This window comes from Trifolium pratense, linkage group LG3 (assembly GCF_020283565.1).
Source record: "Trifolium pratense cultivar HEN17-A07 linkage group LG3, ARS_RC_1.1, whole genome shotgun sequence".
NCBI classification, from domain to species: Eukaryota; Viridiplantae; Streptophyta; class Magnoliopsida; order Fabales; family Fabaceae; genus Trifolium; species Trifolium pratense.
In genome coordinates, this window is record NC_060061.1 from 52721695 (window position 1) to 52745698 (window position 24004).

At 34.2% G+C, this 24004-nt stretch overlaps 3 protein-coding genes and 1 pseudogene across 3 annotated transcripts; all 4 read left to right on the forward strand.

Moving 5' to 3' along the window:
* Nucleotides 1-620: 620 nt before the first annotated feature.
* LOC123915383 lies at nt 621-4189 on the forward strand (annotated as a pseudogene).
* Nucleotides 4190-5185: 996 nt separating this feature from the next.
* On the forward strand, nt 5186-9474 carry LOC123914052 (disease resistance protein RPM1-like). The gene is made up of 2 exons (XM_045965025.1): nt 5186-8705; nt 9226-9474. The coding sequence occupies exon 1, from the start codon at nt 5904-5906 to the stop codon at nt 8691-8693; it is 2790 nt and encodes a 929-aa protein (XP_045820981.1). The 5' UTR covers nt 5186-5903; the 3' UTR covers nt 8694-8705; nt 9226-9474.
* A 164-nt stretch (nt 9475-9638) lies between these two features.
* On the forward strand, nt 9639-13716 carry LOC123914049 (disease resistance protein RPM1-like). The gene has a single exon (XM_045965023.1). The coding sequence runs from the start codon at nt 10562-10564 to the stop codon at nt 13382-13384; it is 2823 nt and encodes a 940-aa protein (XP_045820979.1). The 5' UTR covers nt 9639-10561; the 3' UTR covers nt 13385-13716.
* Nucleotides 13717-19344: 5628 nt separating this feature from the next.
* On the forward strand, nt 19345-23049 carry LOC123914046 (disease resistance protein RPM1-like). The gene is made up of 2 exons (XM_045965019.1): nt 19345-22315; nt 22748-23049. Exons 1-2 carry the CDS (start codon nt 19482-19484, stop codon nt 22878-22880), a joined length of 2967 nt encoding a protein of 988 aa, XP_045820975.1. The 5' UTR covers nt 19345-19481; the 3' UTR covers nt 22881-23049.
* Nucleotides 23050-24004: the final 955 nt, after the last annotated feature.

Sequence of the window (24004 nt, forward strand, 5' to 3'; positions counted from 1 at the left end):
ACTCCAACATCCTTATTCTCACTCTCCACATCTACACAGATATTGGATAGTTTAAAATTCTCCTGGGACCCGGAATCATCTTCTTCCTCCATACCTTTCGCGAAATTCTCGACCATAGTGTCTACATGGTGTCGAACTTCCAGGTCATCCTGTCGCTCTTCATGATCTGTTTGGGACGTCTCCGATTCGCCATCATCCTTGAACAGGCATGAATCCTCCCCAAGAGTATAACCCCATTCCTCCACAATTCTAACTTCGACTTGAGTACCATCCACCAAAACAATTCTAACCTCACCATATTCTAATGTTAAATATGTTTGGATTCAATCCTAAAAGCTAGCTTATATGGTGAGGTTGTCTTTACATATTTATACATTTATTTGATGTTTGGAAAGAAAAAATTTCTGATGAGATTGAACAAAGGAAGTACAATAATTGTGACCACTAGAATGATGCATGTAGCTGAATATTTTAAGATAAAGAAGATAAAACTAATTTAATTAGATAATATTTTTTTCACATATATATTTTGCCCTGGATTGGGTTACTACTTGAGATTAAAAGTGATCAAAGCTAGAGGAGCAACTTTTTCCTCAGCTTTCAGTCCCATTTGCATGGTCATGGTTACCGTGGCAAGTATCTTCTTATTTGGCGATTTACTCTCACTTGGAATGTAATTATAATTATATTAAGTAATATTTGAAATCATTAAAATTTTCAAAAGATTTCTCAGGTTAACTAATAAAATATATAATATTACAGTGTGATAGGCTCAATGTTCATCTCCTTAGGTCTCTTATGTGTTTTATGGGGAAATGCCCACAGTAGGTCAGCTGCTCAAGAGGGTATTAGTATTATTTAATATTATTATTATTATTATTATTATTATTAGTATTTATTTATTTATTTTTACTATTAGTAATAATTAATATTACTATTATTTTTTGACAGTAGTTGGGCCATCTAACTTTAAAGAACTTATTCTAGATGTCAAAAATAATTACTACCCATTCTATTTTAGCTTTTATTTGCATTTTTAAGCGTACGTGCTTGCGCACACCGTTAAATATGTTTGGATTTAAACCCCAAAAACTAACTTATAAGGTAAGACTGTCCTTACATATTTATATAATCACGGTGTGCCGGTGTGATTTTAATAAAAACTATACTTTTGAGGTTCAACAAAATTACAGTGTTGTCATAATTTTTATAAATTCAGTCTTTTCAAACATGTAAGTATGTAAAAAAGCTTATTAGACAAATGTGGTACCTCTTTTGATACATACTATTAAGCAGAGACTAATCCCTTTCTTTAGACTCAAATGAACAAGTTGTAGATGGTATATTATAGGCAAAATTACACTACAGGTCCTTTATCTTATTTTTTTGTAACACTTTGGTCTTTTATCTTTTTTTTTGTAACACTTTGGTCATTTATTTTTTTTATTTGTAACACTTTAGTCCCTTTTTTGTAACAGTTTGGTCCTTTATCTTTTTCTATTTGTAACATTGTGGTCCTTTATTTTTTATAAATAAATAAGACAAGGACCAAAGTGTTACAAAAAAAAAGATAAAGGACTAAAGTGTTAAAAAAAAATAAGATAAAAGATATGTAGTGTATTTTTGCCTATATTATACTAAGTTCCAACTTCAATCAATCACTCTCCCTCAAGGTAGTTCTTATCTCTCCCAACAAATTGCATATTAGTACGATATATTTTCTATTTTCAAGGGTTTTTGAGTTTGTTTCCCCTTCAAACATATTCTATAACTAATTAATCCATTGCATCATAAACCTTGGGTCTATTTGTAAATTGGTTCTGAGCTTCTAAAGGATTTATGCATGATAATACAATGTTTAAAAAGGGTTTTATATAGTTTCAATCGATCTTAATGATCTTAACTTTATTTTGTTCATGAGTTTATCTCTTAATGAAATTTTAGTTCACGAGTTTCAATCGATCTTAATGATCTTAAGGGTTTTTTTTTTCACTGTGTTCTCAACTTCATCTCATACAACAAATTCTCACTAAAATAACATGTTATTATGCGAGAGACAGACGGAGAGAAGTATTGGAGCATATTCTTCTCTACTCATCTGATTTATTATATTGACAGGTTTAAATTTACGTTCTTAACTCCTAAACTAAAGGTGTTAAGTAGCTTTAGTATATTTAAAGCATGTAAATTGATATTGTTGAAGCAAGTCAATTAATTTTTTTTCCACAGTTTTATTAAAATACGAAATATAGAATCGGATCATATAAACAAATTGTTCCCCGTGCGTTGCACGGGTGTGAATCCTAGTAGTTATACATATAACAACCCAGAAACCTAAGCAATGTGGAACTTCAAAGAAACTTTACATATATGATCTAGCTATAACTTTCTACAAATTTTGCTTTAAGATGACTTATTTGTAGCTATAACTTCCTAGAATTGGTTAGTTGCTTGGTGGGGGGAAACAATGAGCCCATGTTGGTTTATGTGGTTGGCATGGGAGGACTCGGAAAAACCACTCTCGCTGAGCATGTTTTTGATGATCCGTCGGTGAAAAGGCACTTTGATTGCCGCTCTTTCATAACAGTTTCTCAATCACATTATCAGGGAGTTGTTGACAGATATGATAAAGAAGTTTTGCAAGGACAGCAATGAGCCTATTCCAAAGGGTCTGCGGAAGATGGATGATCAAACATTGAGTGAGACAATACCTTGAGCCAAAAAGGTACTTGGTTTTATTTGATGATGTTTGGAAAGAAAAAATTTCTGATGAGATTGAACATGCCTTAATTGGTAATAACAAAGGAAGTAGAATCATTGTGACCACTAGAATGATTCATGTAGCTGAATATTTTAAGAAATCTTTTCCTGTTCACATTCACGAGCTACAACGTTTGCCTCCTAACAAAGCTTGGGAACTGTTTTGCAACAAGGTGTTTAGAGGGCAATGTCCAACAGAACTTGAGGAGATGTCCAATGAAATTGTTCAAAAATGAGGAGGGCTACCACTGGCAATTGTGGCTATCGGAGGTCTTTTGTCAACAAAACCAAAAACCATGTTTAAGTGGAGAAAGCTGAGTCAAAATCTCAGAATGCAGTTAGAGCGCAATGTGCATTTGACCGATCTAATGAAGATTTTGTCTCTTAGTTTTGATGATTTGCCTTACCATTTGAAATCATGCATGCTATATTTTGGTATATATCCTGAAGACTACACTATTAAGCGGAAGAGACATAAGCGGAAGAGACATAATAGGCAATGGATGGCTGAAGGGTTTGTTAAGGCAATGGAGATAAGACAATTGGAGGAAGTTGTTGAAGAGTCCCTGATAGAGTTTATACAAAGAAGTTTGGTTCATGTTTCCAGAATTGGCTTTGATGGGAAAGTCAAAATTTGTCAAGTCCATGATGCGCGAAGTGATCATTAGAAAAATGAAGGATTTAAGTTTTTGTCATTTAATGCATAAAGTTGATGAACAAGTCACTGTTGGAGTAACTCGACGCTTTTCTATAGCAGCTTTCTCCAATAATGACTTGAAGAACTCAGGAACTCGTGCTATATTTGTTTTTGACAAAGGTGAATTGCCTGAACATATCATGGATGGATTATCTTCCAAGTTCAAGCTTTTGAAGGTACTTGATTTTGAGAATTCATTGTTGAGTTCTATTCCCGATAACTTGTGGAATCTTTTCCACCTAAGGTACTTGAACCTGAGTCATACAAAAGTTACAGTCCTTCCGAAATCCATTGGTATGCTTGTAAACTTAGAAACCTTGGATATAAGGCAAACTAAAGTGCATGAGTTACCAAAAGAGATAAACAAGCTCACAAAACTAAGGCTTCTTCCCGTTTATTACAGAAAATATGAAGGGCGCTATTGTATGTTGAACTTTACAGATGGAGTGAAAATGCAAGAAGGTATTGGATGTTTGAAATCTTTACAAAAGCTGTACTTTTGGAAGCAGAGCAAAATGTTGTCCAAAGAGCTCAAAATGTTGAAACAGTTAAGGAAGTTAGCATAAGGCGTATGCGGAGAGAATTTCTTGACTTTGATCTTGTATCAGCTACGCCCCATCTTAGGGTGCTCAAGTATCTTGTGAAGCTAAGACTTGGCTTATCTAATTTTGAAGATGATCCACACTAGACACTTTGAAGAAGTTGCCTAATTTGTTGCACAGAGGGACATGAATATGTGGATAACTCATGGCCAGGGGTGCTCCCTACAGGTCGGGGAGGACCTTGGTCCTTCCCAAAATGCGGTCCTCCCCAAAATTTTCATTTTTTTTTGGTATAAATAATTTGTAAGGTTTTTCTCAATGTTTTTTAGTGCGGTATAAAATTACTCAAATATTACATTAGTGTAATTTATATCTCTTTTTACACGCATGTACGCATGCGCACGCGCGTGCGCATGCATACACATGACGACCCTTAAAAAATTTCAATCAATCATACAACAACACAATTATTCTAATCAGGCAACCATTGAATTGAAAGCATGATAGATATATAACAGAATAATTTGAGCAGAAAAGAATCCTTTTCCGAGTACAAGTTATTGGCACTAGTCATATCATATCTGAGCATTTTCAACAACGTTTGGTTTTTGTTTACCCATTGCCACTATCTCTCTTTACAAATTCTGAAACAGGTTACCCCACAAATGAGACAACTCATTTCATTGCCACTTTTTGTTTGTACCACAATTATTGTCCTAATCGCACAATAGTACTATGCACGTTTTAAACACTCTCTCTGTGCCTTGTCTGCACTCTTCCAAACTTTTTCCTTCCTTCATACCTAATTATTCATGCTAATATTTGCAGGTTGCTGGAACAAGATGAGAAAGCAACATAAGAGATGGTGTTATATACTCAAAAGTGAATTTAAACATGCATAAGTTTCCCATTTTTAAAGGCTACGACCACATATTTAGGAATGTCAATTTGATTTGTAAATGAGAATTCCCACGAGGATTGCTCTATTTGGAAGCTCAAAGGCGGGAGATTTTTGCCCGCAAAGATGAGATTTACGTCGTCAAATAATATTTATATTGGTATGATCAAGTACTTTATATATTGGTTCAAAAAAAAAAGTACCTTATATATTATATTTATGGTCATTACATTCATGAGTCTTTTAAGTTTTTCTATTTATAATAGATAGGTCCTGTAAACTTTGTAGGTAGCAAAGTACCTTATGAAGATGAAGAAGAATACTCTCCGAAACGGAGAATGAGGAGCATTTAGATGATAGAAAAGAAAGTGTTAAAGTACTTCCCGCTCAATCTACACCCCGTTAACATCCTTACACGTGCTCCATCACTTCTTGGTTGCTTCTTCACCGACACAAATACTCCATCCGGTCTCATATATATATATATATATACTAGATACATAACTTTTTTAATGAATCTAAAAAGTTAATTTTTGCTTATATATGAAACCAAGGAAGTAATAATAAGCAAATAATATTCCAAAGACCAAGACTTTTCATTGGTCAAAGTCTACCACACAATAATACTACCCGCCGTCCTTTTTATAATAAACAGATGATTTTCTAGGTTCATTGAATAACTAATATGTTGCACGCAAACGAGCACTTGCAATATAGATCAAATACACAATGAACCTAAAAAGTGAGTTGTTTCTTATAAAAAAGAACCGGGTGAAGTAATTTCTGGTAGTTGTTTTTGTCAAATAATAATTGTTGTTTTTATCTCCAGTCCACCACACAAGCCTCTAATAGAAAGTGAAGTAGTTTCTTGTAAACTAAACACAACTTCACTATTCAAAGTGTTTGATACTTAAAATCTAATCACCAAAACAGACACTTGAACTTGCTTGAATTGCCAAAAATTGCTTGTATGAGCCAACCTGATTGATGACAACATTGTAATGAAATGGCAGAAGCTGTAGTGTCATTTGTTTTGAAAAAAATTTGTGAATCTGTAGTACAAGAAAGCAGTTTACTGACAGAGGTTGAGAGAGACTTCAACGACATCAAGGATGACCTTGTGAGCATCCAAGCCTTCCTCAAGAATGCAGACACAAAGGCTGCTGCTAATGAAGGAGTCCAAACTTGGGTGAAGCAACTAAGAGAAGCATCTTTTCGCATAGAAGATGTCATTGATGAGTATATCATGCATGAGGCACAAAAGATCAACCAGTCTAGATCCATAGCCACACTCCAAATGATTCCTAACATGATCTGGCGCTACCAGATTGCTCGTGAGATTCAAGACATCAAGTCATCACTTGGTAAAATCAAACAAAAAAATACAAAGTTTGAGTTTCGGTCTGAAAGTGGATCAGGAAGATCTCGAGGGTTTAAAGCTCCTAGAATTGGTGACCCTCGACTGGATCCTTATTTCATTGAAGAGACTCAAGTTGTAGGGTTTGAGGATCCAAGAGATGAATTGGTGAGTTGGTTGGTAGAGGAAACCGATGATCTCTTGTTGATTTCTGTTGTAGGCATGGGAGGACTCGGGAAAACCACTCTCGCTAAGCATGTTTTTGACAACCAGTTAGTGAAAGATCAATTTCATTACCGCTCTTTCATTACGGTTTCTCAATCCTACAACATGAGGGAGTTGTTGAGATATATGATAAAGAAATTTTGCAAGGACAACAATGAGCCTATTCCAAAGGGTCTGCAAAAGATGGACGATGTAAATTTTATTACTCAAGTGAAACAATACCTTGAGTCAAAAAAGTACTTGGTTGTATTTGATGATGTATGGGAAGAAAAAATTTCTGATGAGATTAAAGATGCCTTAGGTAGTAATATCAAAGGAAGTAGAATCATTGTGACCACTAGAAAAATGCCTATAGCAGACTATTTTAAGAAGTCGTTTCTTGTTCGTGTTCACAAGCTACAACCTTTGTCTATAGAGAAAGCATCGGAACTTTTCTGCAACAAGGCATTTAGATCTAAGCCTGGAAAGCAGTGTCCAACAGAACTTAAGGAATTGTCCGATGAAATTGTTCAAAAATGTGAAGGGCTACCACTAGCAATTGTGGCCATTGGAGGTCTTTTGTCAACAAAAGATGAAGACATGTTTGAGTGGAGAACGGTGATTCAAAATCTCAGAATGGAGTTAGCGCGCAATGTCCATTTGGCCGTTCTAGACAAGATTTTATCTCTTAGTTATGATGATTTGCCTTACCATTTGAAATCATGCATGCTATATTTTGGTATATATCCTGAGGACTACATCATCAATCGGAAGAGACTTACAAGGCAATGGATGGCTGAAGGGTTTGTTAAGAATGAGGAGCAAAGACCATTGGAGGAAGTTTCTGAAGAGTACCTGACAGAGTTAATACAGAGAAGTTTGGTTAATGTCTCCGCAGTTGGTTTTGATGGAAAAGTCAGAAGTTGCAAAATTCATGATGTGTTGCGTGAAGTGATCATTAGAAAGATGAAAGATTTAAGTTTTTGTCATTTAATGAATAAAGACGATGAACAAGTGACTATTGGAGTAACTCGACGCTTTTCTATAGCAGCTTTCTCCAACAGTGACTTGGAGAACTCAGGAACGCGTGCTATCATTGTGTTTGACAAAGGTGACTTGCCTGAACATTTCATGGATGGATTATCTTCCAAGTTCAAGCTTTTGAAAGTACTTGATTTTCAGAATTCTTTGTTGAATTCCCTTCCTGATAACATGGGGAATCTTTTCCACCTCAGGTACTTGAACCTAAGTCATACAAAAGTTACAATTCTTCCGAGATCCATCGGTAATCTAGTCAACTTAGAAACCTTGGATCTAAGGCAAACTAAAGTTCATGAGTTACCAAAAGAGATAAACAACCTCACCAAGCTAAGGCTTCTTCCGGTTTATTATAGAAGATATGAAGGTCATTATGATATGTTGAACTTTACAACTGGTGTGCAACTGCAAGAGGGTATTGGATGCTTGAAGTCATTACAGAAGCTTTACTTTTTGGAAGCAGATCATGGTGGAGTAGACCTTTTCCGAGAGCTCAAAATGTTGACACAGTTAAGAAAGTTAGGCATAAGACGCGTGCAACAACAATATGGAAATGCATTATGTGCTGTAATACAAGAGATGAAAAATCTGGAATCTCTTAACATTACTATTATAGCTGAGAATGAAACCCTTGACTTGGATTTTTTATCAACTCCTCCACCTAATCTTAGAGTTCTCAACTTGAAAAGTAGATTAGCAAAGTTGCCTGATTGGATTCCAAATCTCAAGTATCTTGTGAAGCTAAGACTCGGCTTATCTAACTTCAAATATGATCCACTAGACTCTTTGAAGAAGTTGCCAAATTTGTTGAGGCTGAATTTGTGGGATAATGCCTTTTCTGGTGAAAGTTTACATTTTCAAGTTGGAGGGTTTCCTAAGCTGAAGGAGTTGGATCTCACAAGGTTAAATAGACTAAGTTCTATAACCATAGATGAAGAAGCTTTACTTGGTCTTGAACACTTCAGATTTAAAAACAACCCTCAATTGAAGGTGTTACCACAAGACTTCAAAAACTTGAAAAACCTTCAATTCCTTGGATTTGCTGAGATGCCAGCTGAATTAGTTGATAGCATAGAGGAAGGTGGACCTTGCCATGGAATTATCAATCATATTCCCGTTGTTCAAATTCGTCAAAATGAAGGATCAAGATTTCATGACTATAAGTTGTACCGCATTCGAACTCAACTCAATGTCTGAAATATAAAGAAGGTACTCTTTTCTCTAACAATGTTATGCTTTTCTTATGAATGTTTGAAATTACATTGCTACTATAACCAATTTACATTTGTTTCAATTTTGTTTTCCAATAATATGTGCTTCAATCTTCCCTTTACATGATAGTTTGCATCTTTCTTGCTTTCAAGTAAAACAATGCTGCAATCCATGCAAAACCATGCTAAGAAAAGTAATGTTATCGTTATGATATGCATTTTGATAAAAATGTTGTTATGATATGTAACATCCCTCTGCATATAATGTGAATGAAAGTTACTATATATTTGTATTTCTGATTTTGTTATGTATAGTATTTTTGTATTTCCGAAAGTTGCTATATTATTGTGCACAATGTTTGTATTATGTATTGATGTCTGATAATTGCTAACTTCAATAAGCTCTTTCATAGATCATATAACAAGATTATTTATTCAGCATTAGAAAAATTAAGGTCTAAGATTATATTATTTGTATCATGCTTAATTTTGACAGTTTCCTTTGTCCATGTGAACAGATAAAATTCTCCATGAGATGCACTTTGTCAAATGGTTCTGGTTTTCGTTTTTCTGTTTTATGTCATTTGTGATGTCGTTTGCTCTGTACTCTTTTTTCCTTCATCAGGTTTTATTCTCCTGGTAAGGTTTTTAACGAGGCAGATGTTGTTTATGTTCTTGGTTGTGTATTTTGGGTTTTGGCCTAGTCCCCCCAATATTTGTAATTTCTCATTTTTTTACTTTGAATAAAGTCATGGAGGATTCTGAAATTGAGCTAAAGTCATTGAAACTTAACATCTGGTGGTGTCTGTTCCATTCTAATCTGCAAACCTGCATAAGTTGAGATAATTGGAAGCATTAATCATAAGTTTCATGTGCCTCAATCTCATTTTCCATCCCTCTAAGGCACATTAGCAAAAGAAAATTATCATAAAATAAGTGATTTTATTATTCAATGTAAAATTAATTAACTACGTGGTTAGGCTAAAGGATTAGATAGTTGAGAGTTATAACTACGTGACCATAGGTAATCCCAATTAAATATTTTCTCCCACAGCACCACAAGAATGGTGAGAGAGAGAGAGAGAGAGAAAAATGGCACAAATTTCAGATTAAAAAACATATAGAACTTGAAATTACAATTATACCAATATTTTTGTCCTTTTAATATTGAGGACAACAACTATTCTTGTTGCTAAGTTGAAAATTTTTGTCCAATGAGGAATAGACACCTGGCTCAATCACACGCTTCTCTTGTCTTCTATCATTTTCTTCTTTCTTTAAGCTGCTCAATTTCTTGGTAGTTTGTTAAAGGAAAAAATACTCAAGTTGGTCCTTGAAATATAAAAATAATATTTTACATTATTAATATATATCAAAATAATCTTTGGAATTGTTCAAATGCATCTCGAACATCACTAACTTAATGTTATTTACAACTGGCTTCTGAAGCATGGACACCGGACACAATACTAACATGTCAGTACCGATAATAATTTTTTTTAAAAGGACATATAACTCAATGTAATCATATTTGTTATTGTCGAACACCAACACATGTCTGACACCGCCACTGGAACATGCCTCGTTAGAGGAGTGTATGCGACTGCTTCATAGCAACTACTTATCACACCCACTTGTTCTTAAGGCAGTATATTTAAAACAAATTCATTAGAGCCGACAAAGTTGAAAACAATTGTATTTGTCACCACACAACAATAAAAAATTAATTTCTGCTAGACTCAAAAGTCTTCCCACAGTTCAAAGCTAAGCCAAAAACAAGGAACTTGAACTTGCTTGATTTGCCAAAAATTGCTTGCAAGAGCTAACCTGATTGATGAAAAATATTGAACTGAAATGGCAGAAGATGCAGTGTCTTCTGTTTTGCAAGAACTCTACAAATTTGCATTAGAAGAAGGAACTTTACTGACAGGAGTTGAGAAAGACTTCATTGACATCAAAGATGATCTTGAGAGCATCCAAGCCTTTCTCAAGGATGCAGATAGAATGGCAGCATATGAAGAAGAAGAAGGAGGATACGACGAAGGAGTCAAAACTTGGGTGAAGCAACTGAGAGAAGCATCTTTTCGCATAGAAGATGTGATTGAGGAATATAACATGTATGTGGCACTGACACCAAAGACAAACAATTCTGGATTCATTGCCACAATCCAGATGATTCCTAACATGATCAAAAGCATGAATTGGCGCTACCAGATTGCTTCTGAGATTCAAGATATCAGGTCATCACTTGGTAAAATCAAAGAAAGAAGTACAAGGTTTATGTTTCATAAGTCTGAAAGTAGATCAGGAAGCTCCCGAGGGACTAAAGCTCCTAGAATTGGTGACCCTCGAATGGCTCCTTATTTCATCGAAGAGACTCAAGTTGTTGGGTTTGAGAATGCAAGAGATGAATTGGTTAGTTTCTTGGTGGGGGGAAACAATGAGCCCATGTTGGTTTCTGTGGTTGGCATGGGAGGACTTGGAAAAACCACTCTCGCTAAGCATGTTTTTGATGATCCGTCGGTGAAAAGGCACTTTGATTGCTGCTCTTTCATAACAGTTTCTCAATCGTACACTATCAGGGAGTTGTTGAAAGATATGATAAAGAAGTTTTGCAAGGACAGCAATGAGCCTATTCCAAAGGGTCTGCAGAAGATGGATGATCAAACATTGATTACTCAAGTGAGACAATACCTTGAGTCAAAAAGGTACTTAGTTTTATTTGATGATGTTTGGAAAGAAAAATTTTCTGATGAGATTGAACATGCCTTAATTAGTAATAACAAAGGAAGTAGAATCATTGTGACAACTAGAATGATGCATGTAGCTGAATATTTTAAGAAAACTTTTCCTGTTCACATTCACGAGCTACAACGTTTGCCTCCAAACAAAGCTCGGGAACTGTTTTGCAACAAGGTGTTTAGAGGGCAATGTCCAATAGAACTTGAGGAGATGTCCAATGAAATTGTTCAAAAATGTGGAGGGCTACCACTGGCAATTGTGGCCATTGGAGGTCTTTTGTCAACAAAACCTAAAACCATGTTTGAGTGGAGAAAGCTGAGTCAAAATCTCAGAATGGAGTTAGAGCGCAATGTGCATTTGACCGATCTGATGAAGATTTTATCTCTTAGTTATGATGATTTGCCTTACCGTTTGAAATCATGCATGCTATATTTTGGTATATATCCTGAAGACTACACCATCAAGCGGAAGAGACTTACTAGGCAATGGATGGCTGAAGGGTTTGTTAAGAATGAGGAGATAAGACCATTGGAGGAAGTTGCTGAAGAGTCCCTGATAGAGTTGATACAAAGAAGTTTGGTTCATGTTTCCAGAAGTGGCTTTGATCGGAAAGTCAAAATTTGTCAAGTCCATGATGTGTTGCGCGAAGTAATCATTAGAAAAATGAAGGATTTAAGTTTTTGCCATTTAATGCATAAAGCTGATGAACAAGTCACTGTTGGAGTAACTCGACGCTTTTCTATAGCAGCTTTCTCTAACAATGACTTGAAGAACTCAGGAACTCGTGCTATATTTGTTTTTGACAAAGTCGAATTGCCTGAACATTTCATGGATGGATTATCTTCCAAGTTCAAGCTTTTGAAGGTACTTGATTTTGAGAATTCTTTGTTGAGTTCTATTCCTGATAACTTGGGGAATCTTTTCCACCTAAGGTACTTGAACCTGAGTCATACAAAAGTTAAAGTTCTTCCGAAATCCATTGGTATGCTGGTCAACTTAGAAACCTTGGATCTAAGGCAAACTAAAGTGCATGAGTTACCAAAAGAGATAAACAAGCTCACAAAATTAAGGCTTCTTCCAGCTTATTATAGAAAATATGAAGGCCATTATTCTATGTTGAACTTTACAGATGGAGTGAAAATGCAAAAAGGTATTGGGGGCTTGATATCTTTACAAAAGCTTTACTTTTTGGAAGCAGATCATAGTGGAATAGAAGTTATCCAAGAGCTCAAAAAGTTGAAACAGTTAAGGAAGTTAGGCATTAAGCACGTGCGGCAAGTATATGGAAATGATCTATGTGCTGCAATACAAGAGATGTACCACCTTGAATCTCTAAATATTGGTGCTATAGATAAAGGTGAAATTCTTGATTTGGATATCGTATCAGCTCCGCCTCATCTTAGAGTGCTCAATTTGAAATGTAGACTAACAAAGTTGCCTAAATGGATTCCAAATCTCAAGTATCTTGTGAAGCTAAGACTTGGCTTATCAAAATTTGAAGATGATCCATTAGACTCTTTGAAGAACTTGCCGAATTTGTTGAGGCTGAATTTGTGGGATGACGCCTATTATGGTGAAAATTTGCATTTTCAGAAAGGAGGGTTTCATAAGCTGAAGGAGTTGGATCTCACTAGATTGAACAGACTAAGTTCTGTATCTATAGACAAAGAAGCTTTACAAAGTCTTGAACACTTCAGATTTAACAATAACCCTCAATTGAAGGTGTTACCTCAAGACCTCAAAAACTTAGAAAACCTTCAATTCCTTGGATTTGCTGATATGCCAGCTGAGTTAGTTGACAGCATTGATCTAGAGACAGGTGGACCATGCCATTGGGTTATCAATCATATTCCCCTTGTACTAATTCGTCAGAAATGGGGACCAAAGTTTCATGACTATGACTTGCGCCCGATTCCTACTCAACTCAAAATCTGAAATATCAAGGTACTCTTTCCTGTGTCCATGTGAACAGATTCAAATTCTCCTGGTTGCAGCTGACATGAAGATGCACACTGTCTCTTCAATCCTTCTATAATGTGCTTGAATCACGTAATAAACTATTTTCTTGGATTGTACTCATCTACTATAATCAAGGAACTTGTACTGTATTTTTCTGTTTTTGTAATTTGTGGTGCATTACATTTATGAAATCTACTTGTAGCAGGTAATTGTTGTATGGATAATAATTTATCAGAAAAATACTAGAAAATGTTAACCTACAAATAGAATGTTATTATATTATATATCTAGTGAAATAGAACTGCTAAGTTTTCCGGCATCTATTATCAGTCTAGTTGGCAATGAGTTTGATTCTTCGAATTCGAGCTGATTGAACTTAGCAAGTATTGGACATCAGATAACATCTCGAATTCGAGCATGTGAATAGAAAAATAAATGATGTGAGAGTTGTCCTTAGTTTAGTGGTTGCTTCTTCGTTACGGTAAGAACATTTGCTTAACAGCATAAGGATCCAAATCCAATAATCTCTATCACAATTTATGAAACATACAATGAACTTCAAATTTCTGTACTAATTATTGAAACAATAACTTTCATAAAACTAATATAGTATTGATATTTAACTTCATACCTTAGAAGATTTTGCACTTTATATGGTAACATATGTAAAAATTGTTACTGCACATTGACTCTTCTCTGAAACATAGATCTCACAACACTCTAACATAAGCTCCATTGTCACAGAGACTTCTTGGTAAGTTGGTACGAGTAAATTACTCTTTTAATCTCTTAACTAAATTTTTGGTTCACTTAATTAATAAACATTGCATTTAGGTCCCCTAATTATATTTTCGTTAGTCAAATTAGTCCCTTATGTTAACTTTTAACACCAAAAATCTAAGGTGGATCAACATTGTAGTGATCCACCATAGATCTCATTAATTTTTTAATTTTAACCATTTGATATTTTTGTATAAATGAGAACCATTGAATCTTGTAGATGTATTGTATGTAATGAAAATGAAGATGTTGGTCCACCTTAGATTTAAAAGTTAACGGAAGGAACTAACTTGACTAACGAAAATACAGTACAGTATATTGATATGAACTCAACTCAGGTTAAAGGTAAACATTATATATTACCCCCTCCGTAACACTTTATAGGTAAAAATGCACTTTCTAGGTTCATTGTATACATTAAATATACAATGAACTTAGAAAGTGTATTTTTGCTTATAAAGTGTTACGGAGAGAGTATTATTTTTAATAAAAATGAATTCGATGAAATTTTTAATTAATTTTAAAACTTCACACTAAATTGAAATATTGTGCTAGTTTGTATCTGTCCTGTCCTCTGTCATGTATGTCCTCGCACAACAATGAAAAATAGTTTTCTGTATAAACTCAACGGATAAAATGAACTTAAGAATGTCTAAACAACATTAATTTGCCTACATTAAAAATGCTTGATACCTGTATAATTCAATTTTTTAAAGAAAATAAATCTAAATAACTTTTTTAATTTGAGAAAATAATTAGAGAAACTAATAAAAACTAGCAATAGACTCGTGCTATTGCACTACATCGAATAACCTCAGTATTTCTGATTTTGTTATGTATAAAAATTGTGCATTTCTTAAAGTTGCTATATTATTGTATATGATGTTTACATTTTTTATTTTATGTGTGATGTTTGTATTATATACTGATGTCTGATACAGAGTACTTGCTAAACTTTAATCAGCTCTTTCGTTAATCATGTAACAAGATTATTTATTCAGCTTTAGAATGGTTTTTTTGTATTATGCTCAATTTTAACAGTTCCTTGTGTCCATGTAAACAGATTCAAATTCTCCATGTTGCAGTTCACAAGAAAGATTCATACAGAGCCTAATATGGTAACATTAAATTTAATAAAACTAAAATAGTATTGATATTTAACTTCATATGGTAACATTTTCTTATTGATCCCTAACTCATTTCTCCTAATCAATCACTAGAGCCGGGTATACGGACCAAGGTCCGCGGGCCAACCCGTTTAACCCGCAGCCCGCACGGACTTAAGACCAAATTTTTTTGGCCCGTTTATATTTTTGCCCGTGTGGGTTGGACCGTTAAAACCGTGGGTTATGCGGGTTAAATCCGCGGGTTAAATCCGCGGGTTCGCGGGTTAGCCTGTGGCCCGCCTTATTTTTTTTATATAATTAATTACAAAATTTATCATATATAAATAACTTGGTCCATGTACAAATTCAACTTTTTTTAACCACAAAAAAAAAAAGACTTAGTCTAAACCCTAATTATAAAAAACAACAACACGCTCCAATTTTAAACAAGTAGACAACAATACAAAACATCAGGATTTAGGCATGTTCTTCTACTTATAATCTTTTGATCTTTTTCACTATCTTTTACTTTGCCTTAGCTGTATATACATTTGTTAGTATTTAAAAGATGCATGTCCAAATGGATAGTTATTTTTCTTGGGGGTATTTTCCGCTATTATGTTTTGAATAATTTGGTTACCTTTATGTGAATTAGTTAAGTTGAATCTGTTAATCTTTTTATGCTTTTTTGGGTACATGTAGAAATATTTTCTCACTAAAATGGACGGTACAAAAATGACGATAAGAATCAGTTGAATTTGATTTTGGTTGCATTACTTACAAAGAGAAGATAGATAAACTCAATGATATCACAAACTTTATTTATTTTTATTTCTTAGTTACAATTTATATGTTATACATAAAATTATTAATAATATATTTTTTTAAGTTTTCATTATATCAATATTTTACTAATTTAGTTTATTTTTTGAAAAAAGTGGTTTTTATTATTTTTTTTTGTAATAGTCCGCGGGTTAACCGTTTAACTCGCGGGCTTATGTGGACTGAACTCGGGCTTAATATTATAACTCGTTTATATTTGCCGACGGGCTTGTTCGCCTCATTTAATATGCGGGTTTATGCGGGGCGGGCTAGCCCGCATACCCAGCTCTATCAATCACCACCTAGGTAGGTACTGTTGGGAAATCGTTTCATAAAACAGTTTTATAAACGCAGCGGAATTTTAAAATTAAAATTTCCCATCAATGGATTCTTGTGAATGAGCATGATCAGGTCTAGAATATTACCTTTGAAGAACAAATTTGTGGTCGCCTTTCTTGATCACAAGCACCGCACTTGCAGCACCTCCACTTAGTCCACACGAACAGGAACCTTCGATCTCACAGTGCTAGCTGTTCTTGGATGAAGGCTGAGGGAATTTTGTGCGGTTTAGGGTTTAGAGAAATTCAGAATTCTTCTAAACTCAGTTAGGGTTCCAAAACGTGACTACTGAACTTCATAAGGCTCTATTCATAGAGTTTCTTATGAGGTCTTTAGTTTACACGAAATTGAGCTTCTCAAGCCCAATAACCGTTTTTCACTAACTGCACCCCCACAATAAGTCTTACTTATTTTTCCCTTCTTAACTGTCCTTATGTGTGTGACCCTGTAGGTTCTTATGACGTTGGCAATAATATTAATCGTAATATTATAAACAGTGAGCGGTATCTAGCAACACATCACTGTTACCCAAGTCACAGGAATGTCACGTGATCTGACTAACCTTTCCGTGATAAATATCTTGTGTATAATTACCCTTTTGTCCTCATGTCTATATTGAACACAAGGCATAGTATGTCATCCTTGTCTAGTTCAATATTGGGCCCATAGACATATCTCCCGTTATGTAGGAGGGACAAATTCCATCTAGGTCACTCATGTCCCTCAGCATGATTCGTGGGATACCCATCAACCAACTTTATAATTATCCAGTTACGGATAACGTTTGAATGGCAACAAGGTATTACACTCCTGCATCTAGGGTACATAGTGGTTTCAGGTCGAATGGTGGAATACACCTTTTATCACTATGAGAAAACTTATGACATTTCATAACACTCTATGTAGTATTCTCATGGTGGGTCAATCCGATATAAAGTTACCCTTAACATTTATATCTATGTGAAGACTTGATAACTCATTATCCATGATCAGTGAGATATGATCATCAGTCTACCAACATAATAGTCTTTATGCTTTAACGTTATCCCATTTCACAATAAAGCTTGAATATGGATATGTTTAAGAATAGTGTTCTTATATTTAATGGAATCTCACGATTAAGTCATACTTAACGTTCCATACAATGAACTTACTATTCTAGGGACTCTATTATTATTTAACACATAAACATAATAAAGAAAAGCCTTTATTTAATAAGTAAATTATTCAATACATTTATTATGCAATTATAAATAATTGGCCTCTAGGGCTTACACCAACAGGTACCTATAGCTAGTCTAAATGAACTGACTCCATTTCTTCTAATTTATCAGTGTCTCACATCAGTTTCGAGATGGCCTGACTATATGTTTATAAGTGAGGGTAATCCTCACCTTACAAATTGATTTTGTATGGTTGAGTTAGCCCGAACTCTTATGCACATTAACAAAACTAAAATATCATATAATAAGTGTCTATGTTTTCAATGTACTGATATTAACTTAACTAACCAAGTGTTTTCAATGCCTATATATTATTAGACTAATTTTAAGCCCACTACAAAATATATATATTTTTCAGCATCACTGATCGGCAAGTTGGCACTAATAATATAATTAATTAGAGCTAACTAATAATATTTCCAAGACCAAGACTTTTCTGGAACAAAAAAAAAAGAAGGTTATTTTATAAAATCAACTTAAAATAATTGTATGTCTCCAGTAGACTAAAAATAATAATAATAATTGTATGTCTCCACAATTAAATTGTATCTTTTGAGAGATTTTATTCATCAAATCGTGTATTTTCTATAAGTGTGAGATTTAAGTGTCTATCTCTTCGCATGTATAGTTCAATAGTAAAAAGTTGGGATATAAAGGAGTTAAGAAAAAGGTTAGGGATTCGATCACTGACAACTAACATTTTCCTCTCCCCCTGAAAAAAAAATTATAATTTTTCTTAATCAGTAGTGTCCATGAGACACTAATTTACATGACCATATATATATTGGTAAGATATTAAAAAATTGAGATAGTTGTATTTGTCCCCACACAACAATAAAAGCAGTTTCTTATATAAACTTAAAGGCTTAATTAATAAAATGGTCCCTTAAAGACATTTTTTGTTTCAGATTGGTCCCTTAAAGAAAAAAAGGTCCAAATAGGTCCCTTAAAGAAAAAAAAGTCTGAATAGGTCATTTAAAGACATATCCGTTAATCAGTTTGGTGACCAAACTGATTAACGGATATGTCTTTAAGGGACCTATTCAGACCTTTTTTCTTTAAGGGACCTATTTAGACCTTTTTTTCTTTAAGGGACCAATATGAAACCAAAAATATTTTTAAGGAACCATTTTATTAATTAAGCCAAACTTAAATCTTCAAAGTTGTTGAAACAAAATTAACTTCCCACATAAAAATACAGTTGTTGCAAATATAACAATATTAATATCCCGAAGACTAAGCAAGTCTTTTCGTTATTGTCTTACCAACTTTTTTTTTTAACTAAATCATATACTCACCCACTTCTTAATATTCTTTGGAGAAGACAAAGACTTTCAAAATGGATTATTTGCTCGATTTCAAATTATAAGAGAAAAAATATAAATAAATAAAAACATTATAATTTAAAGTATTTTTTTTCCTTTTAAAATAAGTTTTATTGATTTTTTTTTTTATTGCAAAGAGGGGCTAAGCCCCAAATTTTATTGATTATTGTTTATTGAAAAATGATGAGAGAAAGAGAGAGAATTTAAAACAAGTAGCATTTAATTTCATTAGAATAAGTGAAAACAATTCTTTAAAAAATAAATACAGTATTTTTCTCTTATAATTTAGGACGGAGGGACAATATATAATTAAAGTTACTAATTGTCTTACTCACCAACTTGTTCTAAAGGAAGTTTATAAAATCAAATCAAAATAATTGTATGTCACACAATCAACTTTGTTCTAAATAAAAAGTTCTGACCAAAAAAAAAGAGTAGTTTCTTGTGTAGTAAAATGACTTTCCAAGAGTGAATTGAAATGGCAGAAATTGTAGTGGTGTTTGTTTTAGAGAAACTCTTCAAACTTGTTGCACAAGAAAGCTACAAACTAATAGTTGCAAAAGCAAAGTTGCTGATAAAGCTACATGAAGGCTTTCAAGAGATCCAACTTGAACTTGAAAGCATCCGAGCTTTCCTCAAGGATGCAGACACAAGAGCTGCTGATGATGGAGGATCCAATGAAGGAGTCAAAACGTGGGTGAAGCAACTCAGAGAAACATCTTTTCGCATAGAAGATGTGATTGATGAGTATGTCATGTATTTGGCAAAAAAGGTCGAAAATTCTGGAAGCCCGATCATAACAAAAAAGAAATCGAAACAGTTCAAAACCAAGAAAAGAATTCAAATTGCTTCTGTTATTAATGGCATCAAGTCATCCCTTGTTGAAATCAATCGAAGAAGATTGAGGTATGACTTCAAAGCTGAAAATGGATCAAGCTCTAGAGGGGCTACTCGAAATGAAAATGATGGTGACCCTCGAATGGCTTCTCTTTTCATTGAAGCGACTCAAATTGTCGGGTTTGAGAAACCAACAGAAGATTTGGTGCGTTGTTTGGTGGAGGGAACCAAGGAGCTCGTGTTGGTTTCTGTGGTTGGCATGGGAGGACTCGGAAAAACAACTCTTTCTAACCATGTTTTTCATAACCAGCGTGTGAAAAAACACTTCGATTACAGACTCTTTATCACAGTTTCTCAATCTTATACTGTGAAGGAGTTGTTGATTGAAATGGTAAAGAAGTTCTGTAAGGACAACAAAAAGACTATTCCAGAGGATCTGCAGGAAATGGATAAACAAACACTGATTAAACAAGTGAGACAATACCTTCAGTTGAAAAGGTACTTGGTTTTATTTGATGATGTTTGGAAAGATATATTTTCTCATGATATTGAACATGCCTTAATTAATAATAATAAGGGAAGTAGAATCGTTGTGACCACTAGAATAATGAATGTAGCAAAATCTTTTAAGAAATCTTTTCATGATGTTATTCTTGAGCTGGAAACTTTGCCTGAAAACAAAGCACAGGAACTGTTTTACAACAAGGCATTTAGAGGGCAGTGTCCAACAGAATTTGAGGAGTTGTCCAACGAAATTGTTCAAAAATGTGGAGGGCTACCACTGGCAATTTTGGTCATTGGAGGTCTTTTGTCAACAAAACCTAGAACCACAATTGAGTGGAGAAAGGTGAGTCAAAATCTCGGAATAGAGTTAAATCTTAATCTAGACAAGATTTTATCTCTTAGTTATGATGATTTGCCTTACCATTTGAAATCATGCATGCTATATTTTGGTATATATCCTGAGGACTACACCATCAACCGGAAGAGACTTACCCGACAATGGATGGCTGAAGGGTTTGTTAGGTATGAGGAGCGAAAAACTTTGGAGGATGTTGCGGAAGAGTACCTGACAGAGCTGATACAAAGAAGTTTGGTTAATGTTTCCAGACTTGGCTTTGATGGGAAAGTCAAAAGTTGTCAAGTCCATGATGTGTTGCGTGAAGTGATCATTAAAAAAATGGAAGATTTAAGTTTTTGTCATTTAATTCATAAAGATAACGAACAAGTCACTGTTGGAATAACTAGACGCTTTTCTATAGCAGCTGTCTCCAACAATGACTTGATAAACACTACTAACAAAGGAATTCGTGCTATTTTCATTTTTGACAAAGGTGAATTGCCGAATGATTTCATGGATGGATTGTCTAAAGAGTTCAAGCTTTTGAAAGTACTTGATTTCGAGAACTCTTTGTTGAATTCTATTCCTGATAACTTGGAGAATCTTTTCCACCTAAGGTACTTGAACCTGAGTCATACAAAAGTTACAGTTCTACCAAGATCCATCGGTAAGCTGGTAAACTTAGAAACCTTGGATCTAAGGCAAACTAAAGTGCACGAGTTACCAAAAGAGATAAACAAGCTCACAAAACTAAGGCTTCTTCCAGTTTATTATAGAAAATATGAAGGGCAGTATTCTATGTTGAACTTTACAGATGGATTGAAAATGCAAAAAGGTATTGGAAGCTTGATATCATTACAAAAGCTTTACTTTTTGGAAGCAGCTGATCATGGTGGAGTAGACCTTATCCGAGAGCTCGAAAACTTGATACAATTAAGGAAGTTAGGCATAAAGCGTGTGCTGCAAGGACATGCAAATGCTCTATGTGCTGCAATACAAAAGATGAAGCACCTTGAATCTCTAAACATTGGTGCTAAAGATAAGGACGAAACCCTTGACTTGAATTTTTTATCAACTCCTCCACCTAATCTTAGAGTTCTCAACTTGAAAGGTAAATTGACAAATTTGCCTAATTGGATTCCAAATCTCAACTGTCTTGTGAAGTTAAGACTCGGCCTATCTAACTTTGAACATGATCCACTAGACTCTTTGAAGAAGTTGCCTGAATTGTTGAGGCTGAATTTGTGGGATGATGCATTTGCCAGTGATAGTTTGCATTTTCAAGTTGGAGGATTTCCAAAGCTGAAGGAAATTGATCTCACTAGATTGAATAAACTCAGTTCTATATCTATAGACAAAGGAGCTTTACTTGGTCTTCAACACTTCAGATTTAAAAACAACCCTCAATTGAAGGTATTACCCCAAGACCTCCAAAACTTGAAAAACCTTCAATTTCTTGGATTTGCCGAGATGCCAGCTGAATTAGTTGATAGCATAGAGGTAGATGGACCATGCCATGGGATTATCAATCATATTCCCCTTGTACAAATTCGTGAGAATGTTGGATCTCAATTTCATGACTATAGGTTGCGACGCATTCGTACAAAAATCAACATGATGCCTGAAACATCAAGGTACTCTTTTCCTCTAACAATGTAATGCTTTTCTTGTTAATAAATTACATTGCCACTCTAACCAAAGTACATATGTTTTCAATTGTGATTTGCATTTCATGCTTTAGTTTTCCCTTAAGATGAATGTTTGTATCTTTCTTGATTTCAAGTAATATTATGCTGTAATGCATGCACAACTATGTTGTTGATACTTTTCCTATTGTATTGATAAAAAAATTATAATATTTAAGTTGATTGTGTATATGTATCCTTCTGCAGAAAATGGCTTAATGAAAGTGGCTATATTTTTGCATTTCTGATTTTGTTATGTCTGATGTTTGCATTAATAAAATTTTATTTAGCTTTGGAAAATTAAGGTCACAAGACATATTAGCCTGTTATATTATTTGTACCATTCTCAAGTTTGACAGTTTCTTGTGTCCATGTGAACAGATTCAAAATCTCCCTGATGCAGCTCACAACAAGATGCACTTTGAACTCTATTAATTATCAATTTGTTTTGGCTTTCTTTTTCTGTTTTCTGTCATTTGTGGTGTGGATGCTTTTCTACATATATGTGTATTAACTTCTTTCATATTTCATTATGCTATTTTTCTTTGTATGCACTGCACTCTTTTTCCCTGAGAAGGTTTTTAACGAGGCAGTTGTTTGTATTTATTTCCTCTTGGGTTTTGGTCTAATCCCCCCAAGATGTTTGTTCTCAGTTGCAATTTTTAATAATATTTTACTTTGAAGTGTTGCTTTAGGTGGTTAGGAGGAGACGTGTCAACGTAGTTGAGACGCCTCCTTTCCATCATTTGCGCCTCATTGTGAATTTGTGATCTACAATTATACCAAAGAGTCATCGCCACTCTATGAACCACGGACACCGGACACGACACAAACACGATGACACCGATAATAATTTGAAAAAATGACATAATTTTCAGTGTAAACATAAGTGTTGGTATCGTGTCAGTGGCCGACACCGACGCGTGTCTGACAGCAGGGCACGCCTAATTTGAGGAGTGTCTGTGCTTGATAGTTGCCACTTAATATCTTGTGGTGTCTATTCCATTCTAATCCAAAAACTTATATGCATATTATTAGTCTATAGTTGAGTACCAAATAATAAGAAGCTAAGACAACAGTGATTACAACTAACTACTACAGATATAATACTAATTGTGAGAGATTAATTAGTTGAATGAAATCAAAATTTTGATGTTCAGATAGCATTTCTCTTATCGATAATATGAGAACTATGTGGATTGCGAATATAATCCTGTATCTTTTTAAAACTAAATTAAATATAAACTAGTACTAGCAAATTATTGCACAGATGAAATAAGAATTTTTCTATCATGTGCAAATTTGTACATGTTAAAAAGTTCAAAATAGTAAGTTTGTTTGAAACTTGTGCATTTTATATTAAATAATTTTTTAATAAATAATTGTTTTTCAATAAAAAAATTATTACTTTTAGTTGTTTTAATATGTGCAATATTATTCTGTCAAAAAAAAAAAGTGCAATATTGCCTAGGTTTGAATCTAGTAGTAAGAGATTTTGGTAATATGTGGGTTCGATTCTCAGCTTCATTTTACAACCAAAAAAAATTCCTAACTACCTACTACACTCACTTATTCTTTTTTTTTTTTATAACTCTCTGGTTCCAAGGGAAAGATGCCCTTGTAGTTCAGAGTTCGGCC

Excerpts from the sequence above, each read along its gene's own strand:
- LOC123914049 (XM_045965023.1), top strand. The coding sequence starts at position 10,562 with ATGGCAGAAGATGCAGTGTCTTCTGTTTTGCAAGAACTCTACAAATTT.
- LOC123914046 (XM_045965019.1), top strand. The coding sequence starts at position 19,482 with ATGGCAGAAATTGTAGTGGTGTTTGTTTTAGAGAAACTCTTCAAACTT. Across the intron at positions 22,316-22,747 it reads ATGATGCCTGAAACATCAAG|ATTCAAAATCTCCCTGATGC; the intron begins GTACTCTTTTCC and ends CCATGTGAACAG.
- LOC123914052 (XM_045965025.1), top strand. The coding sequence starts at position 5,904 with ATGGCAGAAGCTGTAGTGTCATTTGTTTTGAAAAAAATTTGTGAATCT.